The 22,309-nt window shown below is 36.5% G+C and overlaps 1 protein-coding gene across 1 annotated transcript in view; it reads right to left on the reverse strand.

Moving 5' to 3' along the window:
• akt3a (AKT serine/threonine kinase 3a) overlaps positions 1-22,309 on the reverse strand; it is a 201,479-nt gene that overhangs the window by 18,134 nt on the left and 161,036 nt on the right. The window contains 5 exon segments of the mRNA NM_001197201.2: positions 4,095-4,223; positions 10,830-10,952; positions 13,671-13,739; positions 14,263-14,328; positions 18,954-19,085. Of these exon segments, the coding sequence (NP_001184130.1) occupies positions 4,095-4,223; positions 10,830-10,952; positions 13,671-13,739; positions 14,263-14,328; positions 18,954-19,085 (519 nt within the window).

The raw sequence follows: 22,309 nt of genomic DNA on the forward strand, positions 1-22,309 counted from the left end.
CATGACTCAGGACGCAGTTCATATTTCAGAGCGCCATCTGATTAGTTTTATGTTAAATATCATGCGAATGTGCACATCTAGTGTGTGATACTTTAAACTGTCATGTGCGCGCCGTGTCGCGGCACTTCTGGTGAGCAACCTGCTCTAGGGTCAATCACAATTAATAATGGATTGTTTTGTGATATTGAGTATCTTTTATCATACTTCTATCGCAGCTGCTTCATAAATCAAAGTTGACACGATTTACACCGATTTAATCAGAGTTTGAAGTTTGAACTAGTCTGACAGAATGAGTGTGTTTGTCCATGTCTGTGAGCACAAGAGAGAAGCGTGTGTTCTGGAAACAAACAGGAGTGTAAGCGAGGATGAGGCCACTGTTTGTGTGTGTGTGTGTGTGTGTGCGTGTGTGTTTGAGGCACGTATGGCCGGATTGTGCTGTTTGTCCTGGGACTGTACGTGAGCAGCTCGGCTGCAGGCGGGGATGCGATTAATGCACACAGAGCCAGTTGGGGTCTCCCTGTTCCAGAGCCACAGGCGAGGAGGAGCGGCCGCAGGGGAGGAACAGGCCCCTGCTCGGACAGCCATGTGGCAGGGCTGCTGCTCCCAGGACTGGGCCCTTGGCAAGGCTGGCCGGGGAGGGATGGGACAGAGAGCCTGTGGCTCCACCAGCCCAGTTCCCCAGCAGGGCAGTGGAACAGACAGCCTCCATGAGCTTATCCCACTTTGGCCAGGCTACACGAGGACGCTTGTGCACACACACACACACACGGGGGTGTTCAAAGTGCATACAAATATATGCGCACATACTGTAAACACACACTATGAGCGCTCACCTGCTGCTGTGCACCTGTACACCTCCTTCCAGAAGACCAACACTACCTTTACCTGCACATCCTGACAAACACACATCCTGCTAATGCGCTCTTAATAACAGCTGGAAAGCAGCGATAGTGTTTTACTGGGCGCAAACACGCTGTAGAAACGGCGTAATTACGAAATGCTAAAGATGTGGCAGATGAGAACTCAATGACAGATGACATACAGCTTGTGAAAGCGAACTGTTATTAGAGAAGTATTTCTGTAAATGTATCTTCATTCGCTCTCATTAGCACTTAAAACATTTGGTGAGGGCCAAATTTAAGCAAAACTATTCCAATTTCACTTCTGTAACCCTAAAAGAAAATATTTTTTCCCTCGAAATATCTTTCACACTCTCTCTCTCTCACTCTCTCGTTCTTCTCTCTCTCTCTCTAATCCCCCTCTACTTTGCATCTCCAGAACTTGGCTCAGGCAGTGCTCTGTTATTTTTACACCAGTACGGCAGTATAGATTTCCAGGTTTCCCAGCCACCTTCTTCCAACCTTCCCCATCTGCCACCATCTGCCTCTGTTTAGCATGTACTTTTTTGTGCAATCACATACTCTTGTGAAAAATAACCAACACTCAAATCATCTCCTGGCACAGCGGCCAGGCTGAGCAAAACAAAATGTTGCGCCAAATTGTCTTCCGTACTTTTTCGAGTGGAATCTATATCCCCCTTCACTCCCGCTGCCGCCCCCTGCCCGCTCCCCCCTTCTGTCTATAAATATGGATTTAGCCACTGCAATCTGGGCGCCGTGTGCACCTCTGCTTAGACAGAAGGTTCAACAGCAAACTACTGCTCAAAGGAAATTAAAGCCATACTTATTTTTGCTATTTAAAAGACACGATCTGTGCGCAGTGTGTGTTCATACTGTTGATAAACATTATCTAACACCATGGAAGCTTATGAACACTGTGATTAATATTACATTTTAATCAAATTTTAAAATGTATGGGGTTGGCAAGATTTAATTCTTGATGTTTTTAAAATCTATTATTATCGTTTAATAAAAAAGATTGAATTTGATGCAATGACTCTGCAGGAGCTTTGAGACACTTGAGAAGTTTTAAAGTCTGACACTGTATTCAACACAAATTGTACTACAATGATATGTAATCATGTAAGTATAAGTTTGAAGTATTTTTAAGAAAGATAAGGAATATAAATGGTTAGTAAAAATTATTTATTCAGTTAAAGTCAAAGTTATTAGTCCTCCTGTAAAATTGTAATTCTTTTAAAAAACATTTCCCAAGTGATGTTTAACAGAGACGAGAGATTTCCAACATTTTAAACATAATAGTTTTAATGAATAGTTTCTAATGACTAATTTCTTTAATCTATGCCATAATGACAGTACACCTAATATTTTATTAGAGATGTTTCAGGATACTAGTATCCTGCTTAAAGTGCAATTGAAAGGCTTTGATAGGTTAACTAGGCAAGCTGGACAACAGTGGTTTGTTCTGTAGTCAATCTAATAATTTCTCAAGAGGGCTAATAATATTGATCTTAAAAATAGTAAATATATGTAAAAGGTTATAAATGATTGTATTTCAAATATTAAGCAAATACTAAAACATTAAGCCGCACAAAAGGTGACAAGGTGGCTCAGGGGTTCGCACTGTCGCCTTAGTGCAACTGGGTCAGTTGGCATTTCTGTGTGGAGTTTGCATGTTCTCCCCGTTTTGGCATAGGTTTCCTTCGGGTGCTCTAGTCTCCCCTACAGTCCGAAGACATGTGCTATAGGTGAATTGAAAAAACTAATTTGGCCGTAGTGTACGTGTGTGTATGTGTGTGTGTGTGTGTGTGTGTGTGTGTGTGTGTGTGTGTGTGTGTGTGCGCGCGCGAATGAGTGTGTAGGGTTGTTTCTCAGCGCTGGGTAGCAGTTAGAAGGGCATCCGCTGTGTAAAACATATGCTGGATAAGTTGGCGGTTCATTCTGCTGTGGTGACCTCTGATGAATAAAAGGACTAAGCCGAAGGAAAATGAATAAGCCGCAAAGAATCGCCAGTTTGATTCCAGCTCAGACTGGGTTGGGTGAAGTAGGAGTGAGGTTTAGGGGGGTGACTTTAACGGAGGCCAGTTAGCAAAGTATCACGCAGGTAAACTTCACTTGTTTGACCTCTAAAGGTGCTCTAGCAACTGACGCTAGAGGCCAAGGTCTTTAGGCTTCTTGTTAGAGCAACCAACTACCATACAAAGAATCGCCTATTCGATCCAAACTTAAACCGGGTTGGATGCAGTAGGACTGGCGGGTTACATGCACAACAGTTTTCAACAGATTTTAACAGAGCCAGATTTTCAACAGAGCCCTAAATCATCATACAAAACTATAATTTTTTATTTATTAATTTATAATTCATTCATGCATTGATTTATAATACTTCATATCAGAACCATCTTTTAATTTGTGAAAAATGATCTGCTTACTTCTTATGCTTCTTATAACACTCATATCAAATGATAAAACACAAATGCCCTCACCAAACGCTTTAAACCAGTTCTGCTTTAAAAAAAAGAGCAACTGAAAAGATAAATACAGTAAAACTCAACAGCAGTATTAATCATTTTTAGAAACACACAACTGATGGTATTATGAATGAATTAAGTCAGGGGTGCCTGAACTCAGTCGTGGAGTGCCGGTTTCCAGCATATTTTAGTTCCAACCCCAATCAAACACACCTGAACCAGCTAATCAAGCTCTTTCAAAGAATACTAAACACTTCCGGGGAGGAGTAATGAAGGACATTGAAGCTAAACATGCAGGACACTGGCCCTCGAGGACAGAGTTTGTAAATATATTTACATTTACCAAATAATATATTTTATAGAGGTTTCACAAATGATCAAGACTATCAGAAGCTCCCAGTGCCTGAACAGTCAGTTGATATACAGTTTGGTGTTCCTGATCATTACTGTATCTTTTAATTCAATGCCACTGCAGTTTAAATGCCTGATTGCTGCCAGATTTTATACTTGCAGTGTTTGCTGTACATATGCTGATTAAAATATTACATTAATGTTGCATACTATGCGAAGACGGCAAAAGCTTAAATAGGACTCTTCAGTCATTCAGGCCATAACTAGACTCTTGTGATATTATCCAAAATTCTAAATTTGCTACTGAGAAATTGTTGAGCATGTTCATGGTCTCTGCATATGCTCCACTGATTAATACTGGCAGTTTCAGCGATAGTTGCAGGTTTGGTTAATCATCGGGGGTTTCTTTTACCTCCGGTGCCAAATACTCTGGCGTCCCACAGAAGGTCTTCATGGTAGCAGCATCAGTGATTCCTTCTTTGCAGAGGCCAAAGTCTGTAATTTTGATGTGACCATCTTTATCAAGCATCAAATTCTCCAGCTGAGCAGAAAAGAAGAGAAAGAAAGTTAGTCCAAGCAAAACCGTCATAGTTAACAACATAAAAACTCTTCAAACTGGCTTCAAATGGTAATTAAGTTCCTTTTCCTTGCTTGTTCATATGAACACCATCAGTGCTTCTTAGCCTTTCTGGCCCTGTTTCCACCTAATATTAAATCTCAGAGTAAATGTTCAGATGACTTTGTGTTTTCATGAATACCGTTCTCAATACATGTCCCTATACAACGCAATGTTAGAGTAGTCTTTTCTGTCTGAACACATTCGACGGCATTAGTGTTTACATTTTGAAGCTATCAGATCTAATGTTTCCAACATGGAAGTGGTTTAAAGTGGATGAACTAAAAGCATTTTAGGCCCTGTTTACATCTGTATTTAGCATCATCTACTTGACTGGATCAATAAAAAATGCATCTTAATACTAACTGCATATGCTCCATAAAAGTTTAAGGCCACAATTAAACGTCAAGTCTTTACAATCCCAGTTCGTCCTGATCAAATAGGTGAGAGCTTTTTGCATATTTGAAAAATGCTAAAAAGGGAAACACTGTGGTGCAGTGGGTAGCATGTTCCCATAACAGCAAGAAGGTCGCTGGTTCGAGCCTCGGCTGGTACAGTTGGCGTTTCTGTGTGGAGTTTGCATGTTCTCCCCGTGTTCGCGTGGGTTTCCTCAGAGTGCTTCGGTTTCCCCCACAAGTCCAAAGACACGTGGTAAAGGTGAATTGGGTGTGTTAAAATTGACTGTAGTTTATGAGTGTGTGTGAATGAGTGTGTATGTGAGTGTATGTGTTTCCCAGTGATGGGTTGCAGCTGGAAGGGCATCCACAGCGTAAAAACATGGCATGTGCTGGATAAGTTGGCGGTTTATTCCGTTATGGCAACCCCAGATTAATAAAGGGACTTAGCTGAAAATAAAATGTAATGAAAAACGCAAAAAATGTAAACACTGAAAAAGGGTTGTCGCGATACCATTAATTTACATTACGATACTATACCAGCTGAAGTATTGTGATACCAAGTAGTATTGCAATACTGTAATTCATAACTCAAATCTATGAAATACAGAAAATTGTCTGAAATACTATATACGATGTTATATTAGGCCTACTTGAATTGAGTTCATAATACTCTTATTATTGAAAAAAGTATTTGCACATCACTTCACCTAAAATGCAGTTGTTCTTTTCGTTTATTTTGTAGATAACGGACCAAAAGACAAACACATCAAAATAAAGATACAAACTATACCGAACAAAATTGTTACAAAAAGAGCAAATTAGGCTATGAAGTGGACAAAAAAAATGTTTCCTGTTGCTCTTTTGGGTTTTTCATCTATTGTTTTTTTTTTTTTTTTGTCTTAAGTAAGAATCCAAAGTAATTCAAAATTTCACTTTATGAGTCGTTCTTTTTAGAGCATCAGTTAAGACAATGTTAGCACCTGTTAGCCTTAATTGTGGGAAAAACTGGATAATTTTGAGCAGCTAATTTCATTTTCCGGGTTTAAAATGATTTTTGGGGCGGGATCAAAATCGGTGACGTATCGCAAAAATGCAAGTGTAAAGATGACGGTTCAGTTTCTCATTATTATTCATAGCAGACTTTTCTTATCCTATAAGAAATGCCGGCTTCTTAATTATTCATGACTGCATGTGCTTTCCGAAGGCAAAACATAGACCTGCCAGCACCAAGCTGTCCCTGTTGATGACTGGGTGAGACGGCACCCACAGACCCACGGCACACTGATTTAGGTGTTCATGAAGGGTCTTATGCGTTTGTTTCCATGATCCACGGCATTTGTTGCATGTTTTTCCCCTTGAGCCTGTTAGAACCGATACAGCAAAGCTGTGTGTGTGTGTGTGCAGCAAGCATTTTTGTCAGGAGAGCCGCACGAGTATGGGCCAGTACAAGTGGAGAATAGCAAACGTTGTCTTTTATCAGGAGTTCTTTCACATTTATACACATCTCCGTGCTGCTTTGTTTGCCTAAATCCTCCAGATTACCAGCAGGGCTAATGGTTAAAATAGACAGGGCAAGAGACCTGCATCACCGAGTCTGCATTCAGACCCAGAGATTGAAGGAAACATCCTCATTTATATCCTCATTTATAGCCGACCCTTCTTATCTGAACATGCAGCTCAACTCCTTGTTCAAGCTCTTGTTCTCTCCAAACTGGATTACTGTAACTCTCTACTAGCTGGGCTTCCAGCTAACTCTATCAAGCCTCTTCAACTGCTCCAGAATGCAGCAGCACGAGTGGTCTTCAATGAACCTAAACGAGCACATGTCACTCTGCTGCTACTCCGTTTGCACTGGCTGCCAGTTGCTGCTCGCATCAAATTCAAAGCTCTGATGTTTGCCTACAAAGTGACTTCTGGCCTTGCTCCTTCTTATCTGCTCTCGCTTCTGCAGATCTATGTGCCCTCCAGAAACTTGCGTTCTGTGAATGAACGTCGCCTCGTGGTTCCATCCCAAAGGGGGAAGAAATCACTTTCGCGAACGCTCACGCTCAATCTGCCCAGTTGGTGGAATAAACTCCCTAACTGCATCAGAACAGCAGAGTCACTCGCTACTTTCAAGAAACGACTAAAAACTCAACTATTTAGTCTCCACTACACTTCCTAATCTGCAATTGCCTCTCTGAATATCACACTAACTGTACAAAAAAAAAAAAAAAAAATACTAATACTACTAATACTTCCCTTCTTAGACTTTACAGACCTGAAACTTGCTTATAGCACTTATTCATTGTTGCTCTTGGTTGTGTAAATTGCTTCCTTGTCCTCATTTGTAAGTCGCTTTGGATAAAAGCGTCTGCTAAATGACTAAATGTAAATGTAAATGTAAATGTTTATATGAACACAATTATCTTTATAATGATATAAATTGCGGTTGTGTGCATATGAAATTACAAATGAGAAATGTAGCAGGGCATTAAATTACTGTTCACTTCTTTGCATTTTAACTTTGTAAACTATAAAATCATGGTTCTTTTCACAGTTTGTGTCTCATTTTGTGAGGTAACTGACAACAGTTGTTCGCTCCCCTCCTTCTCCCCTGCTCTGCTGACCACGCCCACTCCTGCCTCTGATCGCGGATCTCCACGCCCATTATGAAGCGTTTTTTTTTTTTAATCGGAGGTAGACTTAAACCAAAAGTAGGGGGTGTCATGACCCTTTAAGAGATTGTTTTGGTTGTAGCTTCTAAATCACATTGACGAGAACAGAAATCAACTATTCAGATGTGCATTGGAACTGAAGCACAAACGTGAAAAACGTGCACCATACAGGCTACCATAAAGGGCATGAATTCTACACAGTTTTGCAACCTTAAAGTGGTCCACAGACTATTCAAATAAAATGGTCTATTGTTGCATAATTGTGTGAACATTTTAGTGACTTTTCCACATGCAACATTATGTATTGTAGATAGACTGTTAATAATAATACTACCGTTTAAAAAATACAGTGGCGCCACCAGTATTTTGAAGCCATAGTATCACGATACTACCATAGTACCGGTAAACTTTCCAACCCTACACTGGAACTACTAGGAGTCTATAACAGCTAGAATGGTCATAGCGATCGTTCTGACCATTTATACAACAGTTCTGTCTGGTTCTCGAATCTAATTGGCTGATAGCCGTGATATATTTAAGTAATATCAGCACCCGTACACCCTCTTTACCCTTTGTGTATTACTCCGCCCACATACAGCCAGCAACAATCAGACATTACAGATCTAAAGTTTAAAAGATGCTTGCTCAGCTTGTTCAACTGTCAGCTTATGATTTGAATCCAATGCGGAAGAAAGTAGTTCCTCATACAAAAGGGTTTTTGAGACTCTCCATGTTTGATTTTGTTTTTATATACACAATTATGCCATCAAACTGTTGTATAAACTCGTAGCAGTGCGATATGGCTGTATAACGGCACTGGTGGGAGGCGTGCGTTGTCCCCCCACCAGTGCCGATATACAGCCATATCGCACTGCTACGAGTGTGATATTGCTCATTTTTACACCTAAATTTTGTATTTTGTGATTCAAGTTTTTGAGTTTGTTATTCAACAAGTGCTTTCCATTGACTTACAGCTGTGATTTGCATTATGGGACGTTGATCTTTAGTTTCTCAACTTTTGGTGTTGAAAATTCAACTTATCAGTTTAGCAAAGTTACCTATATTGACATTTTAGTAGTTTGAAATAATATAATGCATAAAAAATAATATAGATCAAAATAATTCTGCAAAATGTACTGGCAGTTTATTACAAGGTTTTTGTAGCATAATATACAGCACCAGGGGTGGCACAATGGTGCAGTGTGTAATGCTGTCACCTCACAGCAAAAGGTCGCCGGTTCAAGCCCCGGGTGGGTCAGTTGGCATTTCTGTGTGGAGTTTGCATGTTCTCCTTGTGTTCGTGTGGGTTTCCTCCGGGTGCTTCAGTCTCCCCCCACAAGTCAAGACATGTGGTACAGGTGAATTGAATAAACTAAATTGGCTTTAGTGTATGAGTGTGAAGGCAGGAGTGTAAGGGTGTTTTCCAGTGTTGGGTTGTGGCTGGAAGGGCATCCACTACGTAAAACATATGCTGGATGAGTTTGGCGGTTCATTCTGCTGTGGTGACCTCTGAATAATAAAGGGACTAAGCTAAAAAAAAGAAAAAAAGAATTTTACTGTTTTATATATATATATATATATATATATATATATATATATATATATATATATATATATATATATATATATATATATATATATAAATAATTTTTTTTTTTTTTCATTTACTGTGCTATTTAATAACTATATTGTTTTGGTCATTGGTTCTTAGTTGTAAAAAAGCAGAACAGTGAATTACACATTACTGTGTGTATATGATATTGTATCTGCACAAAATGTTAATAAATATATTTGGCAAAAAAAAATTAGATGTTGCCAAAGATCAACATAGTGCGGCTAAACATTACACTTCAAGGTAAACACCCTTGGGAGTAAGTAAGTAAGTAAGTAAGTAAGTGATATACAGCACCAACCGAGACAATGTACCATTAAACTATTCAAAATGTTCATAAAAGTCACTTTTTGAACTTTTTTAAAGTTTAAAAGTTGTTGGAAGAAAGATCAAAGTGCCAAAATGCAATTCAAAAGCAAAAATAAAAGGTGGGACAGTTAGTAAACCACCCATGAAGGTGTGTAGCTCACTTTGTCTGGCAAACAGGGGATCAGTTTTTTCACCATAGTGAAATGATTTATTTTTGAAAGTTTGAAAGACACATCTCAAGTAAAGTAATGTTTCTGCTATCTGAAAGTGATTTTTTTGTTATCTGAAAGTTGGTAGGAAACAGAGGCACACATACTCAAAGATGGCGGAAAAGCAGCAGACGCTAAATCACATGTGGTCAATTTAATGGTCATGGTATAACATGATATAACCCTTGTGTTTTGAAATTGTAATAAAATAACAATGTTAGAATTAAATAAACACACAATTAGGAAAACATAAGGAAACTATTGTTATAAGGGTTTTATTGTTTTATCGTTTTATTTTATTTTAAATTGTTACAAAACAAACTGTGAAAATGACTACAGTACCTTGGTAGTTCTAGTGTTAAGCTCTTGAAATCACAATTATAAAATAAACTTCCACATATTCAGGTTGTTGACAAGGTGATTTAAAATTAAATATATTTCTTTTTAGTAAAAAACTGACTTATTTTAATGCCTGTTTGGTCTTAAAATATCTAGGATTATCTTGAAGCCTGGGTGACACGGTGGCTCAGTGGTTAGCACTGTCGCCTCACAGCTAGAAGGTTGTTGGTTTAAGTCCTGGCTGGGTCAGTTGACATTTCTGTGACATGTTCTCCCCGTGTTGTCGTGGGTTTGCCTCGGGTGCTCAAGTTCCCCCCACAATCAAAAGACATGCGCCATAGGTGACCTGAATCAACTAAATGTGTATGTGTGTGAATGAGTGTGTATAGTCTGTGTATGGGTGTTTCTCATTGATGGGTTGCAGCTGGAAGGACATCCGCTGTGTAAAACATATGCTGCATAAGTTGGAGATTCATTCCTCTGTGGCGACCCCTGATTAATAAAGGGACAAAGCTGAATGAAGTAATGAATGATCTTCTTAAAGTCAATTAAGCCACTTATTGTGGACTCTTGAATAGAAATGTTCTGCTTGTGTTAAATTGCAATAACTTTTTTAGAAAACTCGTGCCACTATTCTTAATTCATACCGTTAATGACAGCAAAAAAAGCCCACAAAGACATGGATAATGTATTTATTCCCTGGAAGTGCGAAGAAACTTGGAGCCACATTAATTTAACCTTTCAATTTTAATGGCTAAGCTGTTTGTCCAAGTTTCTTGGCACTTCCACAACTGGCTTGGTCCAAGGCTGTGGGCAAAACACTGTGTCATCATCCACAGCCGCCAGAGTTTGATGTTTCCAAAAACCAAAAGAAAAAAAAAAGCTTCAAACTCTAGAGCTTTTAATTACATTTCCAGCATCCCATGACATGCGCGCAGATAAAGGCAGAGCAACGGAACAAAACCTTCTCTCTAAATATATGAATTCTTCCCCGTTTTGGTGTTTACCTTGAGATCCCGGTACACAATCTTGGCAGAGTGCAGGTAGTCGAGGGCGGAAACGATCTCGGCGCCGTAGAAGCGCGTGCGGTCCTCCGAGAACACCCGTTCTCTCGACAAATGGAAAAACAGCTGCAGGGTAAACAGCAGGGACAGGATTGCAATAATTACTGATTTATTGGAGGAAATTAACACAACACAAACTGCCTCACATCGCCATATTGAGATGATAGATGGCGAGGCCCTCGGAGGACGCCCAGCGAACCCAGACAGCAGCTGGCACATCATCCCCGGCTTTCCAGAGACAGACCGGCGCGGCCTGTTAAATCAGCATTTTAATCAATACACCAATCTTGTTAAAGGCAGCGCCGCGTGCTCATGGGCTAACGCTCCATTACGGCGGCCCGTCCCACGCAATCATCTCTGCCGCCGCATCTTTACGGAGCATCCCAAGTCAGATGTCAAGGGTTTCTGTCAACTGTCTGGCCCTGAGCTCCACTTGAACCCGCCGTTTAGACATTAGCCACAAGTCTGTGTATTAATTGCTGTGGGATGTTTGAGTATGTGTGTCGCGGGAGAGCCGGAGGAGGACAGGTGTGCCTTCATCAGAGCTCTGGCAGCTGTGGATGGGACGGGCGCAGCGGGCGGAGGTCAGGGGCTCTGGCTGGAGCAGGCTGGGGGAGCAGGTGACATTGCAGGCTCGGGGAAAATGAGAGTGAGATTGCCGACTCTCTGATTAAATGGCTCCGTTGGTGGTGGAATTTCATTTATCAAAACTTGAGCCCCTCAAGATGGAATGGCGCGCTCTGCCATATCAACAGAGCGATGCTGGCAAACCCCTACCAAGTTCATCCGCGGCAAAACTTCACAATCACAAATCTTTTTTTCTTGTTTGAAAAAGTTATTATAGGCCAGTTTGACTGACATGCTGTCATGTATAGTCATATGACCGGCTGTAAGTGGCTGTATAAGCTGTATTAATGGTCACTGCTATGATCAACAGTCAACACCTATGTTGAGAGGGAATGTATTATTTCCTAATTGCTCAACCTTTCATGTTACATGCATTTATAATTTTAAAATACACCTAGTCCAAAAAAAAGGTTGGTAATGAAAAAATGGAATTCTTAAACTACAGCTAAACCCAATAATATATGTTTGCAATTTAGATCCTGAAAATCTTTATTTGTTCTATCAAATGAGATTGCAAAATAATAAACCAAAAATATCTAAACATTTAGTTTTCAAAACAACTTTGTATGAAACAGCTGAATAAACAAAATATTTCAATTTTAATTAAATATTTATTGTCATTATTATTATTATTATTATTATACATTTTAGAACATGAAAATGATTTTGGGATGCATAAAATTATGTAAATAATAATAATAATAATAATAAACATTTCATAACCATTAAGTTTGTGGGAAAAAATGCACAAATAATTTAACAATATAATATAATATAACATTATTATTACTATTATTATAGATTTCATACCATTAAAATTGCAACAAGGTGAATCAAAATGTAATTAAAAAATACTAAATATTATAATTTTTGGTGGCATAAAATAATGTAGAAAAAATACTTCTACTACTACTAATATTAATAATAATAATAATAATATATATATATATATATATATATATATATATATATATATATATATATATATATATATATATATATATATATATATATATATAATAACAACAATATTAATAATTAACATTTCTTAACCATTTAGTTTGAGAAAAAAGGAACAAAATGCAAAAATAATTTAACAATTAATTAATTATAATTATAATAATTAATAATTTAATATAACATTATTATTAATATTATTCTACATTTTAGACCCTTAAATATTTTTTTATTTTATTTTGGGTGGCATAATGTAAATACTACTACTACTACTACTACTACTACTACTACTACTAATAATAATAATAATAATAAAAACAGTAATAAGAAACATTTCTTAACCATTAAGTTAGCAAAAATGCAACATATATTAAATAATATAATATAATATAATATAATATAATATAATATAATATAATATAATATAATATAATATAATATAATATAATATAATATAATATAATATTGATATTTGGACATTAATTTATATAGTAATGCAATATTATTATTACTATTATTTTACATTTTAGACCAATAGCTAATAGCAAAAGCAAGGTACATAAATATGTAATAAATAATACAAATTATTATGATTTTAGGAAGCATAAAATAATGTAAAAATATCATCATCATCATCATTATTATTATTATTATTATTACTATTAATAATAATAATAATAATAAACATTTCTTAACCATGATGCTTGCAAAAAAATCTACAAAATGCAAAAATAAATTTAGTGATATAATAATTTAATATAAAATATGTTTGCTACTACTTGATAATATTCATACACAATTATTATTATTATTATTATTATTATTATTATTATTATTATTATTATTATTATTATTATTATTCAAAAACTATTATTATTATGAATATTACTATTCAAACTAATATATAAAAATATTGGTTCTGGATATCTGTAAAAGTTATTAGACATCAAAACATAACAAATCAATTGTTTCTAAGAATACACAAGAAATTCCTATCAAACTGTGAATGAATCATAACACATCATCATCGTGCATTTTTTTTTCTCTCTTGCACTTAACTTTTCACTGCTAACATCAACATTTATAGCTCACTGCAGCCACAACAGAGTAAGCAGATATTAGTGACGGCATTACGACAGAAATAGACAGTCTGACAACACAGACGAAAAGACACACACACATACACACACATGTACGTACCTCTCCTCCATTGACATACTCCATCACGAAGCATAGGCGGTCTTTTGTTTGGAACGAGTACTTCAAAGACTGAAACAGCAGGTGGATACACCATTAGAGGAAAAACAAAACAAAAGAAAGAAAAAAAAACACACACACACAGCAAACTAAAACAAACGCAACCTGAGAGACGCTCATCAAAATGTATGCAGCGAGAGCAGCGTTTTCCTCCAGAGGAAATGAAAGGAGCGTTTTGAAAAAAAAATGAAAAGCTCTGCTCCTTCTCGCAGGCCTTGATGCTTAACTTTGAGGGAAGGTGAAGTTTACGAGGGAACACCAGCTTGACTGACAGTAGTAAATTGTTTTTGCTAAACCTGCTGTGTACGTTGCGTGCTATACAACAGCATCTGGAGTGTCAGAAAATTACCTCTCGCTGGCGACTTCTCAACAGATGCACAGCTCTGTTTAGGCCGCTAATTTATTACAGTTTATTCTCTACATTATAATGAGGCTCGAGGGAAAAGCCAATCATATAGACAAAAGCACTGCGAAGCTTTAAGGTCTCTGTGAATCCACTCTGAATGATCGTTACAATTATGAAACGTGCACTCACGGTTAAAAAAGGATGTCTGGTGTTTTTCAGTACTCTGCTTTCTGTGAGCGTGTGGGCCACTTCGTCCTATGGGAAGAAAGAAGAGGTGGATCGTTGTTGTTTTAGAGATAAATCGTTTGCTTATGGTACACGTGCACTGTGAAGACAGTCTTTTGAGTACTGGATATAATGAGATTGTATTACAAAGCATCTTGGGACTTCTAAGTAAAGAATGAGATTAAATTGACACTATAACTGTTACAAAGTGTCCTAGATTATCAGCAGACAATACAACATGCCTCGTTTCTAATGTGCACTGTTCTTTCCAGAAAACAAGTCACATCTGAAAATAGCTGTGGTATTATTTTCTAAATATAGATGTAATTGTGGTCTGGAGTGTTATGAGTTGGAGTGTTGCACTTTTGACTACTTCCAGAAGTCAAAATTATAAGCCCTTCTGTGAATCTTTTTTTTTTTTTTTTTTTTTTCCCAAATGATACTTAACAGAGCAAGGAATTATTCACAACATTTCCTATAATATTTTTTCTTCTAAAGAAAGTCTTATTTGTTTTATTTGGCTTGGAATAAAAGCTGTTTTGAATTAAAAAAAAAAAAAAACAAGGTCAAAATTATTAGCCCCCTTAGCAATATTTTCTTTTCCATAGTCTACAGAACAAACCATCATCATACAATAACTTGCCTAACTACCATAACTTGCCTAGTTAACCTAATTTACCTAGTTAAGCCTTTAAATATCATTTTAAGCTGAAAACTAGTCACTTGAAAAATATCTAGTTAAATATTATGCACTGTCATCATGGCAAAGATAAAATAAACCAATTATTAGAAATGATTTAGTAAAGCTAAATGTTTAGAAATGTGTTTAAATGTGTTAAAAAATCTTAATTTTATTAAATAGAAATTGGTGGGAAATATACAGGGGGGCTAATAATTCAGGAGGGCTAATAATTCTGACTTCAACTCTTCAGCATTTGACCAGGGTTACGTTTGCGAAAACCCTCGTTAGACAACTAAGGTCGCAAATTTCAGCTTTAAAAACATAGTTTGTTGCTTTGCCGTTTACCAAATCCATCGTTCCAACGAATATTCCCAAACTGCATCAAAAACTTCTACGCTTGTAACTACATCTCTAGAGCTGTAGTTAAGTATAGTTCCTGGTTGTGTTCTATGCCCAGTTATCCACCCCATGCCCTATTCATTTAGAATGTTCCAACATTTTAACTCGGAATGATTTACAGAAAATAAAAAAAGCATTAAAGTAATCTCTCTTATGGGTTAATTTACAGTCAAAATATTTTTACTGTTCAGTTTTAACGACCTTCATAATGACAATTACGCTGCCTTCGTAGTGCACTTTGAATACATTTATGACTTTTTGAATGCAGCCGTGGCAAAAAAGTGACTTGAGCAGAATTTACATTACATCTATAAAGCTTGTGAAAACAAAAATATATAGCATACGTTAATGCTTTTCATTTATAGAAGGTTATTGATTATGAAATGTTTCTGTAGCCTACTGTGTATGACATAAGCCTAGTGGTTAGGACATTTCTGCAGTGGTTTGAATGTGTCACAGTTGTAAAAGTAGATGTTTCTAAAAATGAAATAAAAGAAAAAATAAACAATATCCTACTTAATAATAATAATAATAATAATAATAACAATTATTATTATTTTTCCAGAAATGGGTTGCAGCTAGAAGGGCATCCACTGTGTAAAACATGTGCTGGATAAGTTGGCGGTTCATTCCGCTGTGACGACCCCGGATTGATAAAGGGACTAAGCCGAAAACAAAATTAATGAATTATTATTATTATTATTATTATTATTATTATTGTTACTTTTCTTAATAAATAGCCTGCTGTAAATTACAAACATCATATGATTTATATATGAGATAAGAATATGGAATATTTTCAATAATATTTGTAAAGGAAACATTGATCTTATATGAGCCGTTTACATATTTTTCAGTTAATTTGGAAAACGAGTGCTTGTTTTGATTAAAACTAATATTGGTCAAACTAAATTATGGTCATTTTCTGTAAAGAAGTTGTTACTCCGCCTCGTTTACAGCATTATTATGGGAGTTTTATGTTATAAAACGTTCGTGGTTCAAACGATGGATCTGCGATAGAGAAAGTTTTTGGGGGGGTTTTGGGAAACACTCGTCACTACATTGGTAATTTCCCGAATGATGCATCGTACTATGATAGTTCAGCCGTGAGTTATGTTGTTGTTTGGGAAACGCACCCCAGATTGCTTTCACAGTGGAAATGCTCATGTAGTCAAAATGTGTTCAGACAGACTAAAGACCACCTACAGTGAAGAATCTCATTGATTTCAACTGAAAAAAGGATACAGTAAAAATCTGTAACCTGTTCAACAGTAAGTTTCCTTTATATGACGAAAAAGCATATTGATTTTCCCAGTACTCCCAGCATGACACTTCACTCTTTATGCTTTTTTTGTTGACAATACGTTGACTTTTTTTTTTTCTTTCTTGTTTTCTCATGAGATATGTAGATTAGAGATGTATGTTATATCTAATGTTGATCAATGTTCATTGCATTACTTTAATTTTCTGTGTTACCATTTTGGTGGTTAGTAGTGTATGTCAGTGTTTCTCAACCAAGTTCCTGGTAGACCACTAACACTGTATGCGCACTGCAGGTCTTTCAGTCTCTGATCATCACAATCAGGTGTGTTTGATTAAGGAGACATGGAAAATGTGCAGAGTTGGTGGTCGACCAAGAATGTGGTTGAGAAAACTGGTGTAAATGACACTGAGCACCTTCTATATATTAGTATGCTTCTTTGTGAGAAAAGTTGTTTGTGATGAGCTTTGGTTCATTGTGTGACTTTCTCATCCACACATGCTTTTGGTTGTGTTTTTGCCTGTGTAACAAAGCTACGTTGTGTAGACGTTAGTACTTCAAAACACTGGCGTACAGGTATAAATTGATGAAATATAGCAATTTACCATTTACAAAATCTTCAGGGTCCTATCTTTTTTTGTAGGTAGAAAATAAATTAGTAGTAATATTTACAGATTTTTATTTTCAATGTACTCTCAAACTGATGACCAAATGCTTATTTAATTTCTGAAAGGATGCTTTTATTAAGTTTAAATACTGTTTATTCAATTTGTTAAATGCAAACAGCATACAGTATATAAGGCCATGGTAAATGGGCTGGGAGTACATCGGAATAAAGGGAGTGGGTCAAACTTAATTTTTGACCACAAAAACCTCTTTTTGGAACAAATTTAATTTGGTATGTATTTTGCATATGTATTTTGCCCAGTTATTTACAAAATAAAAACGTCAGGAATTTTGTATAGAAAAATACTTGAAGGAAGCGACGTTAAGGGACATTTTTAAAGGTATAATGCTCATTGGATTCTTCCAGAAGCTTTTTATGGGTGTAATAATACATATTTATTTACTTTAAAAAAGTATGATCTCAATTTATTATCATTTGTAAAACAGCATTATTATAGCAAATAAAAAGTAGTCTGAATACATTGTGCATTTTTAAGGTTTACAACTATCTTATTAATTATAAGCAGGAGTGCCTAAACTTGGTCCTGGAGGACTGGTGTCCTGCATAGTTTAGCTCCAACATCATTCAACACACCTGCCTGGAAGTGTCTAGTATATCTAGAAACAGCTTGATTGGCTGGTTAAGGGTGGGTTTAATTGGGGTTGCAACTACAATATGCAGGAGACCAGCCCTTCGGGACCATATTTGGGCACCCCTCATTTAAAGCACAAAATAAACAATGATCAATCATGGAAACTTGTAGAAACTGATATCCTTACAGCAAACATAAGTTTTCATTGTCTGCTGTCACACTGTATTAGAACACATCAATCTAACAGTCCCTTCTCAAGCATTTTTCTGATTTATGTAGAGAAAAGCTTTCATCATATTATGTACACAGAGAGACTTTTGCGTCTTCATGACAATCATTTCAAAATAACAACCCAGGCTCATTGAAAATATGCGCCTCAGGCTACTATTTAGCAAAACGTAAAATACAGTGCTATGGTTAAGTTTCACTCGACGTTTCAGATGACAGATCCACTAGAGGGCACTGTTTGTGCATTTATGAATCTGAAATAGTTAACAGAGTGCGTTTTATTGTGTTTTAGATACACATCCTTCTTGTAAAGGGCGGGCTTAAACAGACCACCTGAACTGCATCAAAACAATATTTTATTAGTCGATAACGTGTCCCAGAAGGTATCATTAGGTATATGTGAAACAAAATAAACATAAGCTGTTTGCATCATGCTGCTTTCGCTTTACCTACACACTAACGTATGTTAAAGTATGTATTTGTGGTTTAACAAAAAATGTAGGCTGAAGCATGTATTTTCAATGTGCCTGTGTTGCAAAATAAATATCTGTTTTTATCAAAGTGCACTTTACTTTCTTGCCGTTTAACAGTTTTAGCCCTAAATTAGGTCCTAACTGAATACACCCCCAGATTACAGGACAAACTAGCACTATTAATATAGTCATATGTCTGTCATACAGGACCAATCCAACAATTTTGAATGCTTAATGTTCACTGCATAATGCACGTCATGAAACCTTTTAGATGAAGAGGAAATCTGACTTATATTCTGGAAAGTAAGGCATTTTCTAAATGAAATGATTGAAACATTCTTCATGAATCTTACCTTTGCTATAATAACTTCTTTCTTTAAAATTTTCATTGCATAATATTTCCCGCTGGCCTTCTCCCTTACGAGAATGACTTTTCCAAAAGTGCCTTTTCCCAGTAATTTTAAGTAGTCAAAGTCATTCATTGTCTGAAAAAAAGAGAGAAAACGCAATAAGCTGTCAGACATACTGAAATGCAGAGCACAATAATTATGGTCTACATTTCTATTTTGTTAATGTAACTGGATGATAGCACGTCCACATCTCTAGAAACACAATCACAAATCTGCTGCGGGGATGAAATCCTGCTGCTCAGAGACTCCACCGCCACCAACACACTGACATGTTTGTACATGAGCTTGTTGTTTAAAAATGATGAAACTCTGAGAAATGCACTGCCCTAAAACACATTATCCAGAGAGTTTCATAATTTTGTGCAATTGAGTCGTAAGCTTAGTTTAATATATCCTGGATCGGCGGGGTTGCAGCATAACTGCAGCTGGAGGCGTACATTGACAGAGCTCCAGCTCCAGAAAGAAAACTGAATTCTACGACACTACATGAAGCATTTCTTGTAAAACAATTATAAACTGGTTGTCTGGGAGTGTGCAAATTGAAAATAAAGCCTGATTATCACAAGATCTTATTCACTTGAGAAAGGGACAACAAGCTCCAAATAGCAGCTACAGCATAAACTGGTGGAGATAATCGTATTTCTGTTTACTGTGTATGATATTGTATATTGGTGCCTGCATCAAATTAAATGAACAAAAGTCATTTAATATAAACAGAAAATTTGATTATTTACTAGTGTCTGCATGTTTAAAATGTTTAAAATAACTTTTGTGAAAAAATATTATGACATGGATGTAAACAAAAATCTTAAACAAAATAATAATAATAATAATAAATTATTTTTCTGGGCAAGGCAGTGGCGCAGTAGGTAGTGCTGTTGCCTCACAGCAAGAAGGCTGGTTCGAACCTTGGCTCAGTTGGCGTTTCTGTGTGGAGTTTGCATGTTCTCCCTGCTTTCGCATGGGTTTCCTCCGGGTGCTCCGGTTTCCCCCACAGTCCAAAGACATGCGGTACAGGTGAATTGGGTAGGCTAAATTGATCGTAGTGTATGAGCGTGGGTGTGAATGTGAGTGTGGATGTTTCCCAGAGATGGTTTGCGGCTGGAAGGGCATCCGCTGCGTAAAAAACTTGCTGGATAAGTTGTAGGTTCATTCCGCTGTGGCGACCCCGGATTAATAAAGGGACTAAGCCGACAAGAAAATGAATGAATGATTTTTCTCTTATTTTAGAATCTGCCACATTTCTTCATGACCTTTTCAAAAGCATTTTATATTTTGTCCTAAGTTTAAGTGAATTTTGTGTAATATTAACATAATATAATTTAAAAACATTTATAAACATATTTTAAGCTGATTGTGTAATATTATAACATATTTTAACAAATGCAAAAAAAAATGACAAATCTATTCTGACCTGTACTAATAAAATATATAAATTAACTCATAATACATACTTTTTATTTTATTTAAAAAAAAAACACATCTTGCTAGATTAAAAAATGACAATTAATTTATATTTCAAGGCTAAATCTTACATCAAATGATTCTTGGGCAAAATATGCCTGACAAGATTTTTAGAGCACTCAAAAAAGCATTTTTGCTGCTTATTCAAGCTACTTTATTAAAATGAGCTGAAACACATCTATTTAAGTTTTTTTGAAACAACTCAATTATTTAATGTTCAATCCACTTTAATTTGTAAAAACAATTAAGTTTTGTTAATAGATTTTGTGTTGGGATAACATGAAAAAATTGTATGGAACCCAGCATTTTTTAAAGTGTATACAAACAATTGGGTCGACGCTGTGGCGGAGTGGGTAGCAAGATCACCACACAGCAAGAAGGTCGCTGATTCGAGCCTTGGCTGGGTCAGTTGGCAACATTATTTGGTTTGTGTGGAGTTTAAATGTTCTCCTCGTGTTCGTGTGTGTGTGTGTGTGTGTGTGTGTGTGTGTGTGTGTGTGTGTGTGTGTGTGTGTGTGTGAGTGTGAGTGTGTATGGGTGTTTTCCAGTGATGGGTTGCAGCTGGAAGGGCGTTCGCTGCGTAAAAAATATGCTTGATAAAATGGCGGTTAATTCCGCTGTGGCGACCCTAGATTAATAAAGGGACTAAGCTGAAAAGAAAATAAATGAATGAATGAATGAATGAATGAATGAACAATTGTTAAAGTTAATGTCATTTTAGTGGGAGTCTTCTGTAAATCACCATAAGAAAATGTGACAATCTTTATTTTTTGGTCAGAAAAATTTGACACTTTGTAATGTATGAGGAAATATTAAGCTGTATTAGACTTATTTATATTTTTATATATGACCAAAATTCTAAAATATCCCATGTTTCATGCCTTAAATACTGAGGAAATAGAATGTACATTTAAAAAATGCATATATACAAATATGCATACACTTGTTTCCCCAGTATATTAGGTCCACAAACATAACAATTATTTCAATTGACCTTTGTATTATTTTTAAAGCAAAAATAATAATAATAATAATAATAATAAATAAATAAATAATAATAATAATAATTTTGATGAGATTTTGAGGATTCCAAGAAATATATAGAATTAAACACAAATGAACATTTCACTCAAAATACATATTTCTTAATTCTCTCTTAAATTAATTTTCTCTCTGGTACGACAAAGTGAGAAAAAATAATTGTTAGAGCAAGGGGCATTAAGTGTTGTACCTACTCAGTGCTTCCCACACAAACTGCAGACAAGAGCTGAAGATCTTTGCCCGGTTCGGGTTTGATTTCTATAATTTTAGACAGTGTCGGGTCTGGCCGAGCTTGGCTTGCGCAGTAGGTAAATCAATAGTCATGTGATGCATTTCGATTAGCGTGAGAAAGTAATCAAATCGTTTGTTACAACATCCAAATCCATCCCTGCAAAGGTGAAACAAATGATGACGGAGAAGTCAAAAAGAAAGATTTTGATTGCGGTCAGGCCAGCTTGCCGTCAAGGTATTTCTGCGGTCGCTCATACACTGCGTATTACGGTAGACCGCTAAACAGCAAGCTGACAGGTAAAAAGACGAGGTCACTCACTACATTGAAAGTGCTGTCATGGAAAAATTAAAGGGATGTTCCTGACTGGTGGAAGATGAGCAAACGATCCTACCAAAAACTTGCAAAATTTGCCAGATCAGAACTATGCATCTCGGCCTGTAGCAGCAGCAGTGAAAGGGTGTTCAATGCTGCTGGACACACCATCCTGAGCACAGGACTGCCCGCGGCTTCAATAATGTTCCTCCACAAAACACGTAGCCTAATCATGGTGAGTAAAGGGTTT

This window comes from Danio rerio, chromosome 13 (genome assembly GCF_052040795.2).
Source record: "Danio rerio strain M-AB ecotype USA chromosome 13, GRCz13ab, whole genome shotgun sequence".
NCBI lineage: Eukaryota > Metazoa > Chordata > Actinopteri > Cypriniformes > Danionidae > Danio > Danio rerio.